At 36.5% G+C, this 22,643-nt stretch overlaps 1 protein-coding gene across 1 annotated transcript in view; it reads left to right on the top strand.

Annotated features, from left to right (window-relative positions):
• PPFIBP2 (PPFIA binding protein 2) overlaps positions 1–22,643 on the top strand; it is a 109,140-nt gene that overhangs the window by 1,671 nt on the left and 84,826 nt on the right. The window contains exon 2 of the mRNA XM_050334879.1: positions 16,782–16,879. Coding sequence (XP_050190836.1) covers positions 16,813–16,879 — 67 coding nt within the window. The 5' untranslated portion in view covers positions 16,782–16,812. The remainder of the gene's footprint in view (positions 1–16,781; positions 16,880–22,643) is intronic.

Here is a 22,643-nt window from a genome sequence, read left to right as displayed (position 1 = left end):
ACTGGTTAATCTGTGTGACTGAAGTGTGGTAGGAGTTGGGTTGGGAACATTATTCCCTGATTCGATGTTCCCTTGCTGCTTTCATCTCCTGTCCCAGAAAGCAGAGGAATTAGAGGAATGGTGGTAGAGGGCACTGCTGCTACCATCTTGATTTCATTCCAGCAACCCTATCCATATGAGGACTCTGCTATAAGCAGGGAGGACAGGAAGGAAATAGGGGAGAAATGAGATAATAATCACTATCCTCCCCTGGCTCCTACTGTATCTTATCTCACTTCGTCTTTCTTCACCTGGGACCGGTAGTGTGGACAGGTGATCAGGGTGGGTGTGTATGTAAACAAAGGTGTGGGCATAGACTAGAGCAGTGCTTTCTGAGCTCTTGAATCAGTTCTCCCAGTTTTCTGTCATGCCTGTTACACTGACTCTCTCGGTTACTCTGGTCTGACTGTTCAGGCTCTGAGGCAGCGTAATGTGACTTCATGTGAAAGAGTGTGTTTGAATGGAGGATGGGAAGAGAACAGATGGAAAAGAGTAAGTGGAGACCTTAAGAATCACCTCCCCTAAACACTTTGAAAGGGTCAGCAAACAGGCAGGAAGAGCAGGGGGAGAATGTCTTTTGATTGCAAAAGACAGGAAAATGAAACGGAACAAAAGTTATTGAGCCACCTCTTTGTTTTTCCATGTGCAGCCCTGCTTCTAGCCCTCATTTACCTAACTTGTTTTCCTGTTTGCCTCCTTCTGGTCTCTCTCTTCAAAACAAATAAAGGAACTCCCACAAAATCTTATAAAGCACTTACACACTACTTTCACTCTTATTAGACTACTCAGAGGCAAACCAGAAACTTAGCTCATTTTCCCCACAGCTAGGGATTTGTTTGAGCTTAAACAACCTTGACCTGGTAAGATTAGCAAAAAATTACCTCATGTAGATAAAACAGCGCCTCAGTGGGGCTTTGCTTATTAGCAAAAAATCCACCTTCCTCCTGCTCCCCTTCCCCCCCCAAAGATACAGGAATAGGATGAAACCTTCTCCTTGCATTAGAAGTCTATAATATGATGATTTAGTGTTTATCAAAGCAGAGAAAGATGGATAAGGAAATGCGTTTTATGATAATGATCACAGTATGCACTCAGATGCAAACATGTCATTATTGAACAAGCTGTAAAAAGAAAGACTTTTCCGTGTCTTCCAGAAATACCCAATAGTGTAGAAATAGTAATACAATAGATTATGTCTTTTAGGGCAGTAGATTATAACTGTCAGAAGTCACTTTTCTGTCAGTAAAGTGGCATTATTCAATCTTTGGAGATGTTTATCGTCTTATTTGCCACCTCATCGTCAGAGATCCTTTCAACTTCTTAAGGTATTATCTTGAAATTCTCCTAAGTTAGTGAATAAAGTTTAGCAGTAATGGCTGCCCCTGGAGGCAGACTTGATCACTTACCAGACCTCAGTAGATGGCTATGAAATAACTTTGCTTCAGTAACTTGACCCCTAGAAAACTAAGAAAGATTGAGCCGTGAATTATTTCAAGTTCTGTAAATTTCCCCCAGTTTGCTTTTGTCTATTCAGTGCCATCAACTCACCTGCTACTTTTTAGAGCTGAAGAAACTGAGACTCCCACCCTTGACAATCTCTTCTTTATCTGTGTCTAAGCACCAGCTCTGAGGTGATAACATGTCTTTGATAAACTGTGACAGTTTGAATTTCTTCCTGTCACACCTTTACAGTTTTTACATAGCTCTCTTTTAAATAGATGCACATTAGGCAACAAAATAAAGGTGCTTTTTATATTTTTTTAGCTAAATACCTCTGCCTCTAAGTTTTAGCATGATGTTTTTATTTCAAGTCTCTGTGACCTTTAACATTACAGTTACCTCTTTTGTTTCCCTGCATCTTCATGTGTTTATTTGCTATAAAACCATTTCCCAGTAGCTCTTATTTGGCAATTCATTGATTTAGAGAATAAAGAAGTTAAATTACAAAGATAATTTCATTCTGAAATAACCATAAAAAGTAAACCCCGATGGCATTGTTGCCAGTTTAGGTCAGTTTGTGTTTATACTGTGCAGCTACCATGTATGTAGTCATTTTAAAGGACTGTAAATACGACCTAGATTTTAAATTCTAATTTGATAACCTTTAAAGCAAGATTTTTATGAATATGCATGCTGATCAAAAAGGAAAATTTGTCTTCGCATGCACAAGACAGGATATTATTTCTCTGTCAGATTACCACTAAACAAATGGGTAACCATTAGGGGTTTTCTCAACTTTGTGTATGGGATACATAAAATACATTCTTATATTTATTTTATGTCCGCATAAAAAAGTGCTTAGCTGAGTTTTCCAGGTAAAACCTGAAGTAACTGAAAAGTTGAGAATGGAATACAGGGAAAACCAGAGCACTTTATAGAGGGGGGGAAAGATAAGAAACCTGATGGTGACCAGATATTATGTGGCAGGCAGCATTCCTTGAATGCTAAAAGATGGATCTGACTTCCAAAAATTGCAGTGGCAGTGTGTGAACTGGTGATTGTATGGGAAGTCTTTTGCATATCATCCAAGGACATGGTACTAAGTTGATGATGGTTTCCTGAAGCAGATATGAATTCTGAGAAAACAGATCAGGCCTGATTGTCCTTCAGCAAAATCTTGAATTAGAGTAGAGGGGTGAAATAAGACTGAATGATCAAAGTCAGTTCACACTGATGGAAGACAAAGGTCCAAAGCCTGCCTCTGCTGACTGTGCGTCTTATTTTCATTAGAGCAACATAACATGTATGAATATTCATAGAGAATGATTCACTTGTTGGTTAGGTCTTCATACTCTTTAAGATCAACAGATTGTGTGCCAGTTAAAGTAATTACTAAAGATAAATCTAAGCTGTTGCATTCTAATCTGGTTTTCCAGCACTTACAGTATGGGAACTGCTGTTTTACTTTATCTTCTTCTGGAAACAGGTTTGGTTGGTCTCCCCATTCAGAGGTGACTTAGCTGGGGATGCCTTCTTATTTCTGTCTCTACTGCTCATACAAAAAATAATTTTGTTTCCAGTTTGTCCTATTTTCAACCCAAAGTTTATTTCAGAAATCTTAGTTGAACTGGGGAAAATGTTCAACTGTCTCTTAAATATAGTGAATCATATTTTTATTCCACAGTACAATGCAGATGGAAGCATCTGCTTTAATAACACACAATCAGAACATCTTATTCTAATGACATTGCAGTAAGATTTATGAATGTGTTTCTGTGATGGTGATAAACTAATGCACATAATCCAGTCAGCTCCTAAACTGAAGTTTCACTGCAGAGGGAAAAAAATCTCTAACAATGACCTTGAGGAGGAAAGTCTGATATTTTAGATAGGAAACAAGCACAAACCATCCTTGGGAGCAAAGTTTTTGCCTTTCTCCTCCATGGTGTTTGCTGTTTGCAGTATTAGACAGGGGATGCATTAAGATCTTCTTACATAAGACTTTTTCATATTTTACTTAAAATGTTCTATCATTCTGTAGCTCATATGAAATTCCTGTTAGATCATCTTTGATGTCAGCGCCTTTCTGACATTCTGGCCAATGTTAACCCAAGAATGGAATGGTGATCTCCTAGGAATGGAAGTAGGTGGTCTGAAGATGTGCCTTCCAACCTCAACTATTCTGTGACTCAATTACTCTGTGATAACATTACCTTCATAAAAAACTGTTCCAAATAGGTTTAAGTGCAGGCCTCTTACCTAAAGTTTATTATTAATTCTGTGGCTTTCTTTCTTGTGGAAAACCCCTTTTTTCAATTTTTTATGCCCAAGCTAAGGTGTGAAGTTGTGCTTTGGTTTATTTGTGACTGTAACCTTATATGTACTTCACAGTGAGGGTACAAGTGCTTTACAGTGAGGGGACAAGAGGGTACAAGTGCCTTGAATAATTGTTTCAAGAATACAAGAAGAACAAATCTTAAAATTCAGAGGTGGACCAGAAACACAGACTGGTTGTAAAATATGAATGAAAGTAGGATATGTGATTCTATTAAAAATGTATTCATTACATCTGAAAAAAAAATCAAAATTAGTGACTATTTTCTTGAGAGTAGTCTTCTGTAACTAAAAGTGTATGTACAAAATACTTAGGTGTTAGTACAGATAATACTAACCTGGAAATCTCAGTCATAAACGTTATAAAAGATTAGTTAACTACTTCTTGAATTAAAATTTTCTTTCAATTTAGAAAGCTGATTATGAGTTACAAAGTAGTAATTTTACGTGAAACTCTGAAGTGCAGTTTATAGTCTGATCTAGCAAACTTCATATGTACAAAAGCAAAATCATATTAGAAACTTTTGTTACTAGAAGAAAGGAGAGTTGTTAAAACAAACTTTTGTGCAAGAAGAAGGTCTTTTCTGGCCTGCTTTTGCAGAGCATACGTTAGTGTTGTGAAAAATACTTAATAGCCCACAGTAGTTACTCAACCATACTTTGTCAAGTGCGTGCAGCATTTCATGATACTTGTAAATTAGGCTAAGGATTAGAAAACTGTTTCAAAAACTGTGGTCCAAATCTCTTTTGCTTTGATTGCCTTCTCCACTTTAATTGGGAAATTTGGTAGAATCTTCAGTTCCTTTTGTAGATTGTGAAGCGCTGCTGGTTCTCATTTCACATAAACCACTGGCTTAAAGGGGACTTTAGGAGACTGCACTTTTTTTTTTTTTTTTGAATACGGGGAGATGAGTTTGTGTTCAAAGTAAATGATTTGTTATAAAAGGAATCCATACTCCAAAACGAATTTAGCTTGGATTCACCAGTCATTTGTAGTTTTTATTTAATCAGAGCTTCTGATTATCCAGGACTAATTGTGAATGGGACTAACAGCCTGCTCACTTCCTTTGGAAACCCAGATTTGGGTACTTAGAAGAAGAGCTTCCAGATTAGTTGAGACTGATGAAAGTGCCATGCTAGGCAGCTTGCCGAGTTTGCCAGGCAGTACACTCATAAATATAATTTTACTGTAAATGTGTTTTATTTGCTTTTCTTAACTGAGTAAACAGTACTGTTTACAGCATAGTACAGTCATGAAGCAAAACAATCCCTTATCAATAAGGACTAACAGAGAAGAAAAAGTTTCTTCATATCAGAATAGACTTTTAGTGTTTGCCAATATGGCCATATTTTTCTTTTCATGTAGGAAAGGAATGGATATATGTTATTTTGGAATTAATAAAACTGTCTTGTATATTTCCACTTGGAGTTTCTGAAAACCACTGAAACACAGGGGACTAAATCTCTTATATAATAAATAGCATGTAAAGTAAAGTACAAGTAAAAGCCTGACACTCAGTATGTCCTCAGGTGTCATTGCTGGTTTTGACAGTGTGTTTTACAACTTCTGACCTTGCTATAATGACACCTGGGCCCTTTAAAGTAACATACGAATTCTGTTTCTATCCCAGTATGAAGGTGCACTTGTTTCAGAGCCTGTAAAATCTGACTAACTTTATAACAATGTATTGCTTTTATACTGTAGCACTTGCAGTAACAACTGAAATTTTTCTTTTTATTTCAATAATATGAAAGAATTTTACTTTAGACTGGAAGTAACACATAGTAGCACCAATTTTAGGCTACAGTTTTATTTTTTGGCAAATACTTTTGGGTCATTGCTTGTATTCAAGTAGTCAAAATACTTATCTAGAAAGGAATTTAGAGAAATCCTATATATATTCATTATGATAGCTTAGCTTTTCATTTTTTCATGCCATAATGGGAATTCACTATTAAAAGAAACAAAAGGGATCCTTTATATATACCCCAGTGATGAATTATGCTGATAGCATCCTGAACTTCAGATGTAAATACGTATATAAAAACTAGAAGAATACTGAGTTTATGAATAAGTCTCTTTGTAGGTTCAGTTCTTGCATTCAGTTTGTGTTGAGAAAGGCATTTTTTAATTTGGAAAACTTCCAAAACCTTTCTGCATCAAGTGTCCTAGGAAAACTGTAAGCTAAACTGATAGAACTGGAATATGGCAGCTTTAGGGACTCATATGGGGAACCAGTTTTACTGAGCAATTAGTCTCTATTTGGAAATGACACATACTTTATAAGTTTTGCTAATTCAAATAGGCATTCTGAGGTGTGAAACTGCGGCTGTGATTTTTCTTATCTCTTTCCTAGTCCTTCATATCATGTATAATTTATAAGGAAAAATATACATTGATTTTGCTTATCCTTGATAACATGATTTGACATGGAAATTTACTCATTTTACATTTTTATAGAACTGATAATAAATACCTTGAAATGTTTGGCAGAAATAGCATGATGAGCTTTGTGGGTGGTAAGAACTTGAGAATACCTTCCATGGTCGATACTAAAAGGTGCTATATATAACAGTAGAGTTTCAGGATCTCTTTTGCATCCTTTGCCATTGGATGTATCTACTATATGGAAACAGCATGCTGAGCACTTTAGAACTCTTTTAAGTGTATTAAAAATTTTTACCAAATACTCAAAACTGGGTATACAATTACCCTATTTTTTAATTACTTTATTATTACCCAACCTGCTTGTTTCAGTTGTGATGATGGAACCAAAACAATAACAGTGCACACAGATGAATGAAATAAAAAACCTGAGCTCTTAAGTGGGTTTTCAGTGAGGTGATTCTGTTAAGATCCTTTGCTAGGTAAACATGTGTTTGAGTGAGCAAATACAGCTCCTGTATAGAATAGGTCATTGAGGAAACCTATATATCTTGTCACACATTCATTGTGGGCTGCATTCATTGTGTGTTCCCTCTAAAGTCAGCTTCTGGTTTCAGTGCATGCTTGATCTGTCTCTAGGCATCTTGATATTCGTTTTTCTTCTAGGATCCACTGGAAGAACAAGGATAAAGGTTGTTGAATTATTCTTGCCACCTGTAATAATATTTCTTCAGCTAGGAGATATTACAAGTTTCTTTCACCTTTTGTAATCTTAGAAGTATTAAATGTTGCTCTTGGATACAGAGTTACTGTTCTGTCTGTCTTGCAGCATTAACTCTCTGTATAATGCTTTTTTTCAAAGTTAGAAAATTATGTTACTCCATTAACTACGGAAAGTAAGTATGAGAGGAGACTATATCATCCTCTGTTTTGAATTTGGCTGTGGCACAGAGTTTGGTACAGCTACTTCCTTAATGTTGGCTAGTTCTGCAATTAGTTCTGAATAATGGAGGAGCAAAATCAATAAAATATATTGGTTTAGATCAGGTTTTAACTTGACATGAAGAACTTTTGCCTTTTGGTTGTGATGTCCAGATGTTAAAAAGATAAATTATTTGTCGGTAGAATTGTCTTGTTAAAATTTAGGGCTTGACATGGTTCAGTGATCTCAGACCTAGGGGTCTGAGCTTGGGAAGAAGGATGTACTACTAAGAATGGGCACAAAAAAATGCATCATATACAAGCCACAAAGACTTTCATCAGAACTCCCAAGATAAGGAAGAAACTTATAAAGCCAACCCAGCAATTGTGCTGAAATCAGCTCCAGCTGGGTAAAAGGTAGTTTTGGCAGGGAGAGATCATGACCACCAGTTCACAGGCCATGACGCAAGAAACTCCGTGCCTCATAAAAAGGACTGTGGACTAATTAGCATAATAAGCAATGGAATAATTAACCATTAGAGGATAGAATCCTAATTATTAAGAGAACTAGGTAACTCGACATGAACATTCATGCCTCTGTTTGCTAAGATATATAAATAGTGAAAAATTTTGATAGTATTTGTGCTCAACTCTGTATGAATTGACCTCTTGCACACTGGGTGAAAGAACCTATTTTGGCACAACAGTTATATGTATTCTTTAGGCAGAGAAAGAGAAAAACTTGAAGATGGCTTTTTAGAAAGATATTTTCATTAATCTTCAGGAAGCAATCAGTATAAGAATGTTTTGATTATAGGCACATGAATTAAACTGACACAGCTGTTAAAATTTATATTTTCATTGATATGTTGAGTGATGTTGAATACAGTGCTTTCATAGTGATCCACATCTTGTTCCTAGTTTAATGCTTTTAATCCAAGCAGATTCAATTTTCTCGATTTTTCTGTTTCTAGAAGAAGTATAGTTTTCTTTCCTTTGTTTCCCACAGACACTTTCCTCAAAATAGCTTCTGAAGCTTCCAGTTTATACAGAAGTACTTGATACTGTCAGTTCCTGTTAGCATGAATTCAGAATATTTGTATTCACAGATGCAGGGTTGGTAATATTAAACCAGTCTAGTGATGTTTCCAGTTATTTATAAATTGCTGCACAGAATGTTTCAAAGAAGGAAAAATACTAACATGAAAATAAATTTTACAAAGTCAAAAAGCTGTCTTTATAGTATTGATTTTTAAGTCTTATGTCTAAAACAGTTTAGACTTCACAAAAGCCTTCACATTGTATTTGTAAAGTTGATACAAATTCAAGACTGAGCTTTAGAGTAGACCACTTCATAATAAGAAATAATTACAAGAAATATCTCTCTTCGTTGTGTCTATGTGGAATTGTTTCTCTGAACAGTCTAACCCAGAATGCAGTTTTGTGGTTTTGTTTGTTGGTTTTTTTGTTTTTTTTTTTCTGTAATGTCAGAGCATTCACTGAAAAATTATAGAAAAATTATTTGAAAAGAAATTGGATAAATTTTCAATACCTGTGAAACATTGTGGTTCCTATCCAGTCTGTGTTTCATAAAGTCTCAGACTTACTGATTATTGGAGAAGAGCATGAGACTGATCACTGTATACTATGTTGCACTGAACATCACGGGAGACAAAGCACTAGGCTAGACAGGCTTTTAGTCTGAATGAGCATGACTGTTCTTATGGTGTAGTAAGAGTTCCAAAAATACAGAGCTGTTTCTGCCTCTGAGTCATATGAAGTGATGAATACCTGTCTTGATTACACTGCAGGCAATAATAAATAGAGGTCAAGGCATTAGGACCAAGGACAGCATGGGCTCTGAAGAATATGCCAGTTGGCTGAGGAGTGTTTGCTCTTTGTTGGCAAAACAGCTGATTTTCACAGTGATCCTCTGTGTACATCAAGGAACTGAAGAAATGGAGAAGATCTGAAAATTGGACCTCATTACATTTCTTTGAGATATCAGATCTTCTGGCCTTACATTAGCACTGGCCTCCTTCAATGAAGCATCTTGCCTTTTCAGACTAACATTCCAAATGGTACTTGCAGAATTTAGTGCAAAATCTCTGTTTCACAGAGCTTATGTACACTTCTGTATCCCTAGTGGGATTTATACACATGTACTTAGAATAATCAACTAAGTTAGTGGTGTAGTACTTGTTCTTCTGAGTGGATTCTGAATCACAGAATGGCCTGAGTTGGAAGGGACCTCAAAAATAGTCTAATTCCAGCTCTCTGCCAGGATCAAGGACACCTTTCACTGGACCAGGTTACTAAGAACCCCATCCAACTTGGCCTTGAACACTTCCAGGGTTGGGACATCCACAACTTCTCTGTGCAACCTGTTCTAGTTCCTCACCACCCTCACAGTAAGGAATTTCTTCCTAGTATCTAAGATAAACCTACTGTCTTTCAGTCTGAATCCACTACCCCCTGTCACTGCATGCTCTTGTAAAATGTCTCCATCATCCTTGTCGGCTCCCTTCACGTTACTGGAAGGCTGCAATTAGGTTTCCCCAAAGCTTCTCTTTCCCAGGCTGAACAACCCCAATTCTCTCAGCCTTTCCTTGTAGGAGAGGTGCTCCTTCCCTCTAATCAACTTATTTCCATTTACACAACTTACTGAAATGCACAAAGGCAAACAAAAATCGGACAGTAGAATTTTCCATAAGGAACTTGCTTGATCCAGTAGGTTGTTCTGACCAGGGTGAAAAACCTTTGTTTCAGAGAGTTTTGAAGAAAGTCCAAGGACTAATTATGAACCATAAGAAATATTATTCCTAATTCTCAAGGTTTAAAGAGTGTTCTTTCCAGCAGTATAGCTTGTCTAGTTTTTTAGGTTTTTCATAGGGGATAGCTTTGAAAACTTTTGCTAATCATGTATATCTGATGTCTCTCAATTTCTGTCAAGGGGTTTGTCCTCTGCTTTACTCCAGGGCAAAGAGTTAATTTGTGCATGAATTCTGTGTTTACTTTTATTGTAACTTCTCCCCTTTCGATTTACTGGAGTATGAATGTACTTTCATGTGGCGAGGGTGGGGGGATGGTGTGGTGTGTGCAGTTTCCCAGGCATTGGATCTGGTGTTAAGTAACTTCAAAGATCTAGTTGAAATGTGTACCTTCATGGAAGAAAATCTGAAGCTGTGACCTTGCAACCAGTGAATACCTGAGATTGGAAGAAAAAAAATAAACATAGTGTATTTTAAATGTCAGAATTTTGAGGATCTAACTCTTTCTGACTCTAAAACTCTTAGAACTAAATGTGAACTGTAATACGAAATCTGACTTTTGTTTACCGTTCATGTTTGTGTTTATTTTAAGAGCAGAAATGTTCATATTTTGGTTCAGAAACTTTCCTCTCATGTATTTTACCAGGTAATACTTTGTTCAGCTAAAGTTTAAATCCAAAGCATTTATTCATTATGAGGTTGGGTTTTTTTAAAATTGTAACTAGTTAGCAGTTGGAACTAGTTAGATGGCTACTGAATTAAAATAATTAGGAGTTTTTTGTCAGCTAATGCATAACAAATAATGAATGAAGATTTGCAAAGTTGGAAGCTCTAACATTTTCCTTTATACTGTGTATAACACTGAACTCTTAAATATCTGATAATTTAAAATTAAATTATGAAGGGCTTTGTTAAGCTGAAGGAAGGAGCTGAAGGAAGCTCACTTTACACATGCCATTCAATCAGCATCAACTTTTATATGTAAGGACGAGACTTCATACAAACATGTGTAATGAAATTTGGTTATGGTACCAATGGTAACTGTAACTCAATACCCATGAGTCCTGTGGAGGAGTTGCTGTAAGGTGATTTGTGTTCTTAAAGCTTCATAAAATATCAGCGAGATTTAGCATTTTTTAGAGGGCGAGTTCTCTTTTCCTTCCTCCAAATTTCAGACTTGTATTAGCAAACTAATGGGTATATTTTTGAAAAGAAATATTCAGCTTTGACTTTGCTACTTCATAGTGCGGTAAATTTGACTTCATTCAGTTCCCTTCATATTTTAAATCAAATTATTTAGCATAATGTGTTTAAAAGCATCATAGTTCTTAGTACTTGTCACTCTAAATTTTATCAGTAGCACACAAAGGTGGTGGTTTTACAGTGCCAGGGTAATACCCAGCTGCCTGCATAAGCCATTTTAGCTTGTTTAGTTAGTTGGTTTTCATCATGGAGGTATTGACCTAAGGATGTCTCTTCATATAAGGACTCCCAGCAATATATTGACCAGAGACTTCAGCAGTTCTACCTGAAAGAGCTCAGTATCAGGTCTTTGTTCAACTTTGGCTAATCTGTATTTCTCTGTAAAGCTTCCCCCTCTGCCTTAGGGTGGACACTTCATACTTTCTTGCTGAAAATAAAAATAGTTGTTTTTACTTATTACATAATGAATAATCAATGAAAGAAGGGTTCTTTTTACCCTTCTGCCTATTCCAGTGAAGCATATGAAAGGGAAATAGAGCAAGTAGTGCCTGTATTAAGAAATAAAATACATTTGAGCCATAATCAGCGAATCATAGAATGGTTAGGATTGGAAGAGATGTTCAGGATCATCTAATCCCCTGTGCCATGGGCAGTGACACCTTCCACTAGACCAGGTTGCTCAGAGTCCCATCCAGCTTGGCCTTGAACACTTCCAGGGATGGGGCATTCAGAGCACCTCTGGGCAACCTGTTCCAGTGCCTCACCACCCTCACAATTAAAGAATTTCTTCCTAATATCTAATCTGAACCTACTCTTCTTCAGATTAAGGCCATTACACCTTGTCCTGTCGTTAAATGCCTTTGCAAGAAGTCCCTCTCCAGCTCTTTTGTAGCCCCTTTAGGTACTTGAGGACTGCTGAAAGGTCTCCCTGAAGCCTTTTCTTCTCCAGACTGAACAGCTCCAACTCTCTCAGCCTGTCAGATGAATAGGATTTCTGGCTGGGTAGCCCTGAAGCATCCTGTATAAGTAGTGATCCTTAGGCAGTCATTCTAGTGATCATCAGGAATTCTTCTGCTCCTAGCAGCTGTGTATAGTTATTTAGGACTAAGGATTATCTTAATTAGAGAGTTATGCCAGGTCCTAAAAGGCCAGGATCCAAAACTGTGTTTATAACTTTTGTAGTTGATGGGTGTCCTGAGTCCTGCGGAGCCAGTGGGAGACATGAATCAGCAGTTGTGCTCCTGTGGGGTGTCTGGGTACAACAGAGCATGTGGCTGGGGGAGAAACAAGGTGGGAAATAGCGAGGGTGGAAATTGTGCACATTTCTTCATTTCAGGGCAGGAGTCATCATGCAGCTGAAGAAGAGCATGGAGGACTTCTGAAGCTTCCCCAAGGCACTTGTTATTTCATTATACCATTAAGTACAAGGCATTGTAATACTTGAATTTGAGTATTTAAACAGTTTACAAACACGTATTTATTCATCCCATGAAAAAAATGGTGGTGGTAGTTAATTATTAGCTGTGTCTGCTAAATGTCAGAGGAATTTGTAGGCCACAGACAAAATCCAAAGATCTGGATTTCTGGAGTTCTTGTTAAAAGCCTTTTCATAACTGATAATATTGACAACCTCATTTTTAGGAGCAACCTTGGAAAAACATCTGAGTTACCTAAATGTTAACACTCTTACCTCTGGATAGCTGCTGGTTCAAGCCAGTCAAGAAAGATTCAAATTTAATTAAAGCTTGTCATAATTCTGAAGAACATCTTGTTCATAGTGAATACATCTGTTAAATATTATGTTCCTTTTTGGACACAGTAAGCTGCAGTTTTACATACAGAATGTAGGTTAAGAACTTTGCAAGGGATATTGACTCTAAGCACAATGGTTCTACCAGAGCTTTTTCATTTTATTTGAAATGCAAATCTCAGACTGGAACTTATAGGGTAAAACTAGCTTAGCAAAATAAATTTCAGAGATTCAGGCCAGTTTACTCTCTCTGCACTTCCTGGAAGATCTCATTACTTAGGTAATTATAACAAACAGGGTTGCAATATATCTGTGGGCTGGGCTCTAAATTAGTATGAGTGTGTGGTGTAGAAGGGACGATAATAATTTAGACTTATGCCTGCTTAATAGTAAAACTTTGGCTATTAATAGTGAGGAATTTTTACTAATCAGGCAAAAAAGTAAATTCTTTTCTTCTTAGGGACTTCAAAAGGTGAGTAGATGGGTTCTTGTATTCTACTGGCATATAAATTAATCTAATAAATCCTTAAGGTTACAATTTGCTAATATTAAAGCTTGTACTACAATATTAGGGCTAGTTTTTGTTCAGTCCTTATCAAAGCTGAAAAAAACCTTTTTTTTCCCAAATGTATGTATATTTTTACATTGTTAAGTAAGTCTTTGTGTTCTGTGTCTGTTGAGGTCATTCAGGAATGAAAACTGTAAAAGGAACTGTGATTAAGATACCACAAATAGATGGATCCTATTTATTATTTAATAGTATTAGAAAAAGAATCCACAATTGCAGATATTTGTATAGAACTAGATCAGAAATGGTAACTGAAATTCAGAGATCTAATGAGCTGTTTTCACAATATTGCTCAGAACAGTCCAACTGTAAGAAGGGAGTGTCTGGGAAAGTAAGACTTGCCTGAAGCACAAGCAACAGGTCTGTCTAGAAAAAGATGTCAAGCAAGTAATATTACATTATCGCTGTGGAGCAAAGAACATTGCTTTTATTAATAAATCATTCCTTGATCACCAGGTTTTACTCTAGCTTAGTGCAGTTAAGCAGCAAATACACTGTGGTTACAGGTGAGAAAACGGGCTGACTGTGGAGGTTGGGAGGAGATAGAAGACTTACTTCTGGTGGTGCTTTTCAGCAAAACTTTCTGGATTTTGCCAAGGTCTTGATGGAAGGTTTTTCTATAAGTAAATTTTCAAGTTTGTAATGCAGTGTATCAGCATTTTCTTACCTTTGTCACTACAAGTGGTCAAATACTAGATATAAAAATATTAGAAGTTCAGAAAAATGGTAGTCCTGCATTTCTTGTTGTAACAACAGCCATGCTGCAGCTGCTTTAAGCCCTAGGACTTGTTAGATTAATTTATATGCCAGTAAAGTACAAGAACCCATCTACTCACCTTTTGAAGTCCCTTAGCTTACAGCACAAATCAGAGTGTTGATTGCAATCTAGAAATAGAAACTCTATGCTATTTTTAGTATTTTTTACTCTTTTTCCTCCTGATTTTGAGCCAGTCTGCTGTCCTGATTTACGAGCACATCTGGTGGCCACACATTTCTGGGGGAGTGGCTGTTGGCCACATTTGCCAAAGGCACAGGGTGCCTCTTTGGCAGCTGCTCATGTGGGTGGATTTCCTTTCACTAAGGTGATTATTACTGATGTTATGGGTGCTCTGAACTAGAGGAAATACTGCAAGCAGGGGGACTCTCTGCAGTTGAGAATCAGGGATCTCTCAAGTCTTTAGTGGCATGTAAATGTGGCAAAAGAAGATGGAATCTCCCCAAACCAACAAAATGGAGAAACAGAATCAGAGGGAGTGTTTGTAAAGTTCATGTGTGCAAGCGTTCTGAAATTTCAAGTTTATATCAGCTCACTTTCTAGTCTGTTCTGAGTGCAGTTTTTGTTATTTCCAGTACCATTAAACGAAATATTTGTGTGACGTGTATTTTGGTTAAATTCAGTTACATTTAGCATTGTTCATGCTTAAAAGATTATTTTGACAAAAATGGAGAGTCCAGAACCAACCATTAATTTACATTAATCTTTGCCATGGGTGACACTAAAGATAATGCATTCTCATATTGCACTTCAGATCAATGTGATCTGAAGTTAGATAATGACTTACCCATTATGACAAGCTATAAATGGCAGAGTTCAAATTAGAGCATTGTAGTTTCTGACTCGTTCCTGCATCTGTCTCTCTAGACAGTGGGGTTATATACATTGTCTGGAATGAACATATGACGCTGATAACACAGAAATTACTAATAAATTAGCTTTCTTTGTGTATGCTTCACCAGCACAGAAAAGTCTGTGTCTCAGGATTCTTACTTTGCAAGAGAAGAAAATAATTTTGACTTGGTAGTACAAATTTTCATTGAATCAGGCTACTACTGAGGCTGAACTTTGGTTTTGATGCAGTAATTTGGACTCAGCCATAAGTGTACTTTCAGAGGTTTTTTTTTTCCCCTGACAGTCCCACTGAAAGAAAAAAAATACTAAGATTTTGTTTTAAAGCTGTCTTTATCCTGGGTGCTGATTCTACATTCTAGTGTTTAGTCAGGCTGCAACTGAGAGAATAAATGGGTGGTTTAGCTACCAGTCATGCAACTGACCATGGTGGCCAGTGCCTGAACTGTGACTGGATGAACACAGTACAAATCTATGTGAATTGACATACAAAATTGCCATTATTTTAATATTTATTTAAATTCAAAATACTTGATTTCTTATTGTAAGTAATCACGTGATAAATACAGATTAGTGACATTTCAGTAGCATTGGACAAATAGGCCCTGCAAACACAGGACCATTGCCTATGCACTTATCCTTCAAATGACTCAGGTTGTAGATATCTCTATCCATTGTCAGACAGGTGTCTTTTGTGACGCTTAGAAAGCTGTCAAAATTGAACAGTTTTTAAACACAGATCTTAAAACTTGTTGTATCAGAAGACTGAATGTCAAAAGACTGAATTGCATCCTTCATGGAAGAGAAAATACTATGACCCTTTGTAGGCTTTGTTGGTATTTTGAGTTGTGTGTTAGAGCACTGTGAAAGTCATGTGTAAGTGTGTTCCTCACTGTGTGGGCACTGGTCTCATGATTCAGTGATGAAGTGATGTGCAAAAGGGCCTTATTTCAGAGGGAATTTTCTCACTGGCAGTGAAATAGGATGCATAAATTCTTTTCCCCTTTGAAATGTCATATGTTGACAACAGTGACTGCTACTTGACTAAGAGTCCGGCAACACCAACTCACAAGTAGAGACTCACTTTGGAAGATTTTATTTGTTATCCTTAATGTCAGATGGTAACATGAATGTATTTAATCCTGTTAAAGAGGCAGCAGTAACTTCAGGTAATTCATACCTGGGGCATTTTTGTTATTTGAACAGAAAGAATTACATTTTCAGTGTCATGAAAGAAGTGGTGGAAAGACTGAATAGGGATATAGAAAGGAGTAAAAACTTTCAGATTGTCTTTACTCTTAAGGCAGCAATCAAAAAGGAGAGTTTTGTTTATAGTTAGGTATGTTTTTCCCAATGTCTCCATTCCTTTATTGAACCCTAGTCAATCTTATTTTTTCCCACAGAGCAAAAGGTTGAGATGCACTGAATTTGAATCCAGGAAACCATTGTTAAGGATGAGGAATAGGGGCATCTCAAGCTTCCAGTATTTGGGATTTTTTGGTTTTGTTTTCCTTGTTTTAGTAAAACCTCTTTAAAAAATGAATCCATGATGAATTAAACCCTCAGAAGTTCCAAGTCATCTATCAAGAAAAGGAACAGTTTTTTGTTAGTTTTCTTCTTACCGGGCTGTATTTTTGCTGGTATGGACTTTTGTTTCTGTTGCTTTATTTAAAATGTAACAGTGACATATTTTTCTGTCAGGTTATTTAGTGTAATACACATGGTTTCATCTGTCTTTTCAGTAGAAAGAGTAGAGATCTGAAGAAATCCCAGATGATGGCTTCTGATGCGAGTCATATGCTGGAGGCAGCTTTGGAGCAGATGGATGACATCATTGCAGGTATAATAATGGTTTATTTTACACCAAATTGTTATAAGTTAATATAAGAATTTAGACAACTCAATTCCAATTAAACATTGATAAATTTATTAAGCAAGCGATAATAAAGCAAAACAGCACTGGGTGGCCTGGAGGGCTAGTGCCCTGCCAAGGCACACACCACCATGTAGTAAATGTCCCCTTTTTATACATTTTCAAGTCCCGGGTTTTGAATGTGATTGCTTTGAGGCTTGAGTTCATGGCTCGTTGTTAACTGGTCATCTGGCATTTGTCAGAGATGAAAGGTACAGTTCTTGTCAGTTGTAAATTTTACTGATACTTGTTTGTTTAGCAAGATGTCTGCAATTATTTTTACTGACACTTGCTTGATTAACAGGATGTCCATGAAACTTATCTTGTTGAATTATAACAAAAGTTCCTTATTCCCTCATACACATAAGATTTTATGAACAAAGTTAACCCTTCTATTACAATATTATTTTGAGATTAAGTATGTTTCTCTTTTTTTACTTTTTAATAATTATTCTGAATTTATCAAGTTCTCTGACACACAGATTTCACTATTGACACTCTGGTTCAATAGTTAAGTGAAGAAAATTGAAAGTAAAATAAAGGAATAAAGCCCACACTTCCCCCTCAGACATGTGAATATTGAAGTAAGAGAAATTTGTTTTGCTTTAATGCTATATGGTAACTTAAACACATCATCAACCATGTAGTAACATTCCATATTGTATGTGTTAGTTTTTTATTTCAATATGTCTTTAAAAACAGTTTTCACCCTGTCTTCTGGTTAGCTGGGTAGTATATATCTGTATTTTGCACACGCAAGCCCATATAGGTATATAAAAATATGTGTATATATATATAAATATACATAATTTTCTTGATGATGTCAGGCAAACTATTTTGAATATGTACAATTATCTTCACAGCCTAATGAGTTAGAATATGTATCTTTTTGTTGACATTTATATCCAGAAGCAGAGCTAAGAACTTGTATTTTGCGCAACTGTTCACTAGAAAGGCTTATGATGCGAGACAGGATTTGCTGTCTTTTGGTGCTCTCATGGTAAGGCAATTAAAAGATTTTCTCTCAGCATTACAACATTCAAGAAGAGAAGTTAATTTCTGTGGTTAGACCTCAGTAGCCCTGGGGTTTGTGCTCACACACTGTTCAATATGAGCTCCTGAAAGGAGTGTCTGGGTAGGGCCGTTTTCTCATTTGTGCACAAAGGGAAAGAATTCAGTAAAGCTTTAGAAATCTAAATAGTGACACCCATGCTGTGCCTTCTTCCCTAATGATGAAGATGATGACATCAGCCTCTTGTTGCTGCAGTTGTGCTTCTTCCTCATCTTCTTCCTGCTCTTCTACTACAGCTTTCTATCCATCTCCATCTGTGTGGAACTTCAAACCTCACCATCTGACTAGCTGTGTTTAGGCTGCAGGTTGTTATCCAGGATTTTTAGTTTAAAGAATTTCTAGGGGTTTGGGTTTTTTTCTCATCCACATATGAGTCTTCACTTCATTCTAAATGTGTAAGCTTTAACAGACTGCTAAGATACACAGAATTGTAAATGTGAATATGTGATAGATGTAACTACACAAATAACTTTCCACACTGATAGAACAAGTCCTAGACAAAGAAGAAAAAATTTATATTTTTATATATATATTTCCTTTTCCCTTCTGTTTATGAATGCAAAACCTTATACAAACAAGATTTTAACCAACAGAAGCTAATTGGGATTTTATTTTTTCACCCCTCACAAAACATATAAACAGGGAAGCATTGAACTCCCCTTAAATGTCTAAGGAGACAACAAGTAAAACAAGTCCCAAACCATAATTCATAAACTATGGAACTATAATGTTTTTCTAGCCACTGCAGACCTTGAGTTATGATTCTGGCTAGTGCTGTAAAGGAACCAAAGTAGCATAGAAGGCCATGTCTGTTTAATAATGATATGGAACCTGTGTCCACAAATGACCTGCATACATATGGAACTCAGTATCTCTCTTCTCTGATGATTTATACCCAGCTCAGCACACACTGGTGATATCATGGATGAACTGATGATTCCATTTTTCAGAAAACTTGAGAAAGAAAAAAGAATTGTTTCATTTAAATTGATTTTCAGATTAGACACTTCTTTTTTCCCGAGGAACTGTCAGAGTTATGAGTAAGACAATAGATGTTTAATATTGGGTGTTGTTTCCATGCTGTGGAAAGATAGCCTCATAATATGTAGCATAAATGATTAAATGGTAATATATGACTGCCTAAGAAATACACTTCTTTTTTTCTAGGTTTCATGCTAGGAAAATAATTGAAGTCAGAAGACAGGTTTGATATTGTTTGTTGTTTTTAATATCCTTTTCCTTTTCCACACATCTTTTTCAGAGTGTTTGTGCCATTACAATTTAGGGTTTAATTTTGATAAATAAAACTCAATTGTTCTAGGCTTCCCAACATCACTTTTACTCCCCTCACTGAGTGGAGACAGTGATACAGGGAAGCAAAGCAAATGCTGGAAGAACTGTTCTGTGTGAATCAGCTGAATGCAGGTCCTGTTCACAGCTGTTCTGTAGTGGTGTTGGTGAGGAAGCTATAAAACAAAAAGGCATGCCAGTGGTATGTGGAGTTTGTTTCCACAGTGCACGGGCAGGTCATGAGCAGATCGGCAACCTCTTCAAGAGGTTGAAGAAAGTTGACTTTATGGCTTTACATTACCTACATTTTTAGTCTAATGTCCACTGATAATCAGCGTAACATTGACAACAGGCTTATATAAATATATCTAATGGGAGAAGAACCAAGATATTTCCCAGGCAGTACATCTGTCAAGTCTCATCAATGTTAATTGAATACTTCCCATTTGATTCAGAATTATGTCTACCTGTACCAGCAAAGAATCATAGTGCTTTATTCCTTTCCTTAGTAAAAGCTCCCTTGGTTGGGAAGGTTGTTGATCTTAGTCGTTTATTTATTATTTTGCATAACTAGAAATAGATAAGACATTTTAGGACAGGTTGAGTTAAGTCTGTTGTGGTCATTCTCCTCTAGCTAATGTTCTTTGTGTTCCAGAACTATTTCTTGAATATTCTGGTATGATTTAAAGACCAAATGTATCTGCTGGATTTTATACTTGGATACAGTTATTATCCCAATTTGTCTCAAACTGAGGACCATAATGATTATTCAAGTTTGATTCTCTCTAATTCAATCCAGTCTGCAATCCAGTCTGCAATTCTGTCTGCAATTTGGGCAGGGACTGGAAAACAGGAATGTTCTCTTGTCCTATATGCTGAGAGAATAAATAAGGTAGAAAACTCCTTCAGAAGGATGACTGGATGAGTGTCATGAAACAAACTAGGACTGAGATTCTTCTAACTGCAGATTTATGTATACCATAACTTGCAAATATTGGAAAAATAATCTGTACAAATGTAGCCACTCTTAGAGTCAACTGGAAACCACAAAACAACTGTTAAAAGCTTGTTCTGTTTCATTTCACTTAAACATGGACATCTCTGGATAGTACTGGATTCAGATACCACGGCTAAACTTCATGACTGAGGTAAACTTAGTCTGATGAAAAAGGTGTTTGCTTTGGAATGAGACCTGAGTGGGTACTAGCAGAGCTATGCTCTTCTCTTCACCTCAGAAACCTTGGCTTTAGGCACAAAATTAGAATTAATCCCTGTTTTAGAGAAGTGAGAAGTCCAGAGCTGTATATCTGGCACTGGTTAATTTTTGAAGCTTGAGTATGTATATATAGATACACACTCAAAAGCAGCATCCTCTCTGCTTAATGAGAAAACATTCCTGATTTCTTTTATTTTCTGCAGTTATTATTAAAGTATTAGATTGTGGTTTTGCCCTCTAAGGTAAGAACTGGGCATGCAAATATATATTACAAATATTTGCAGATTTTCAGTCCTGCTGTTAGCCTTCTAATTCTAAAAGTCATATCCCTTGCTCCAACTGTTAACATGACTCATACGTGAGTCTGATTAGTCCAACTAAGTCTCCCTGTAGACTGTGCTCCTCAGTGCAATACAAAATGTTTTAGTGTTTAGAGTGCATGAGGGTAGGATTGTGAAGCAAGATTAACAAATTGAATTTCACTGGGCTTGATCAAATTTGACAGATAGGTCAGTGTTCCCAAGTCTTTTATGCTTCAGTACATCTGTACTGATAACCCACCCTCATAGCTATATAAATTAGGCACGCTAAATGATTAGCCTTATTTGACTAAAATAGCAAAAAGGGCTAATGTGATTGTCAATGGACACGACTTATCCATTAGCTGGAATGACTTGCACTCCAAACAGAGACTTCCTCTAAAGAAAGCACCCATATGTCAGATCCATCTACCCATTCTTTATTTGAGGTGCCTGACTTTGGCATTGCTTCTGTCTGAGATTTAACCAAGTCATTACTCTTCCTTTTATTCAGCTTGTACCTACTTATTAAAATTTGTTGCTTTATAGGACTATAGATTTTAATGATTTTTTTTTTGTAATATATCCCAATGAGTTAAAATAATTGTTGTGTTTATTTTACGTCAAATTGCTTCTCTTTGTCAACAGTTTGGGAATCCATTGTTTCCCTTTGTGAATAATGACCATAATTGCAAGATTGAAAAACTCCTGTCACAATATTACAGTGTGCTGCAGCTCCAGAGTCTCTTCCAATTCGCCAAGTAATCAGTGTAATTATTGAGTTTCCTTTTAACCAAAACTCCTGCAATTATTGCCTACTGGAAAATAATGAGAAAGTTAAATGTGTTATCACATGGGTGCATACTAATATTTCAGTATTAGCGCTGCAAGATTAAAAAGTAAATATCATTAAAAGTTTTTCAAGAAGTATGCTTGTTTGAATTCCCAACTCTTGAGGTGGCAGAATGTTCAGTTCATGGCTTTGTCTTATGTGCTACAAACCCAAACACTTCCCACACCCTTGCTGAAAAAGGGGGCTTGTACTTAATTGTACTAAAGAGATGAACAAGTTTTTAATTCAAGTTTAATATATTTTCCTCATGGGATATACTTGCCAGAATTTGGAGGAGGACTTGTTTGGGGGGGGGGGTGTCTTTTTTTCTTCCTTTTTTTTTTTTTTTTTTTCCTTTATTGTCTGCCCTGTCATAATTTTACTATGAAAACGATAGAGTTGGACTTCCAGAGCTGAAGTATGATCCTGGATGTGTTAGATTACTAAATCACTGCTAGTTAAATGATTTGAACCTGGATTCTAAATGCAGGAGTGCACAAAAAATACTGGCATTCATTTGAACCTCTTTGGATGAATTTTAGGTTTTGTGAAATAGGTTCCTGTATCAATAATAGGAAATCAAAATATCTCCTAGTGACCTCATCCTTTACCATGAATAGTCACAGGTCATCACAGGATTCATTCAGTCTCACAGCACTTTAACTGAAGGAGATAGACACCTCTGTTCTGCTTCATAAGGGATTGAAATTATCCAGACCAGACAGAAAGCACTTAATCCTGTTTTCCTGTGGTGTGTGTTGGGGTGGTGATGGTGGGTCTTATTTGAAATACATGCTGGGTGACATGCAATTGTTGGGCAGTACGAGCCTCTTGTGACTGGGTAGGATGACTGGAGAACAGCTTTAATTTTTTCTTTTCAATTTGTACACTTCCAGATGGCTTTATTTTTTTAATCACTTTTGTCCCACTCAAGGTTCACGATATTTTCAAGTTAAAAGTTTTGTTTCTCTGGTAAAGCTGTA

Source organism: Myiozetetes cayanensis, unplaced genomic scaffold (genome assembly GCF_022539395.1).
Source record: "Myiozetetes cayanensis isolate MyiCay16 unplaced genomic scaffold, myiCay2020 scf6-25, whole genome shotgun sequence".
NCBI classification, from domain to species: domain Eukaryota; kingdom Metazoa; phylum Chordata; class Aves; order Passeriformes; family Tyrannidae; genus Myiozetetes; species Myiozetetes cayanensis.
The sequence above is the reverse complement of the archived record's forward strand: the minus strand, read 5'-3'. Positions and strand labels throughout refer to the sequence as shown.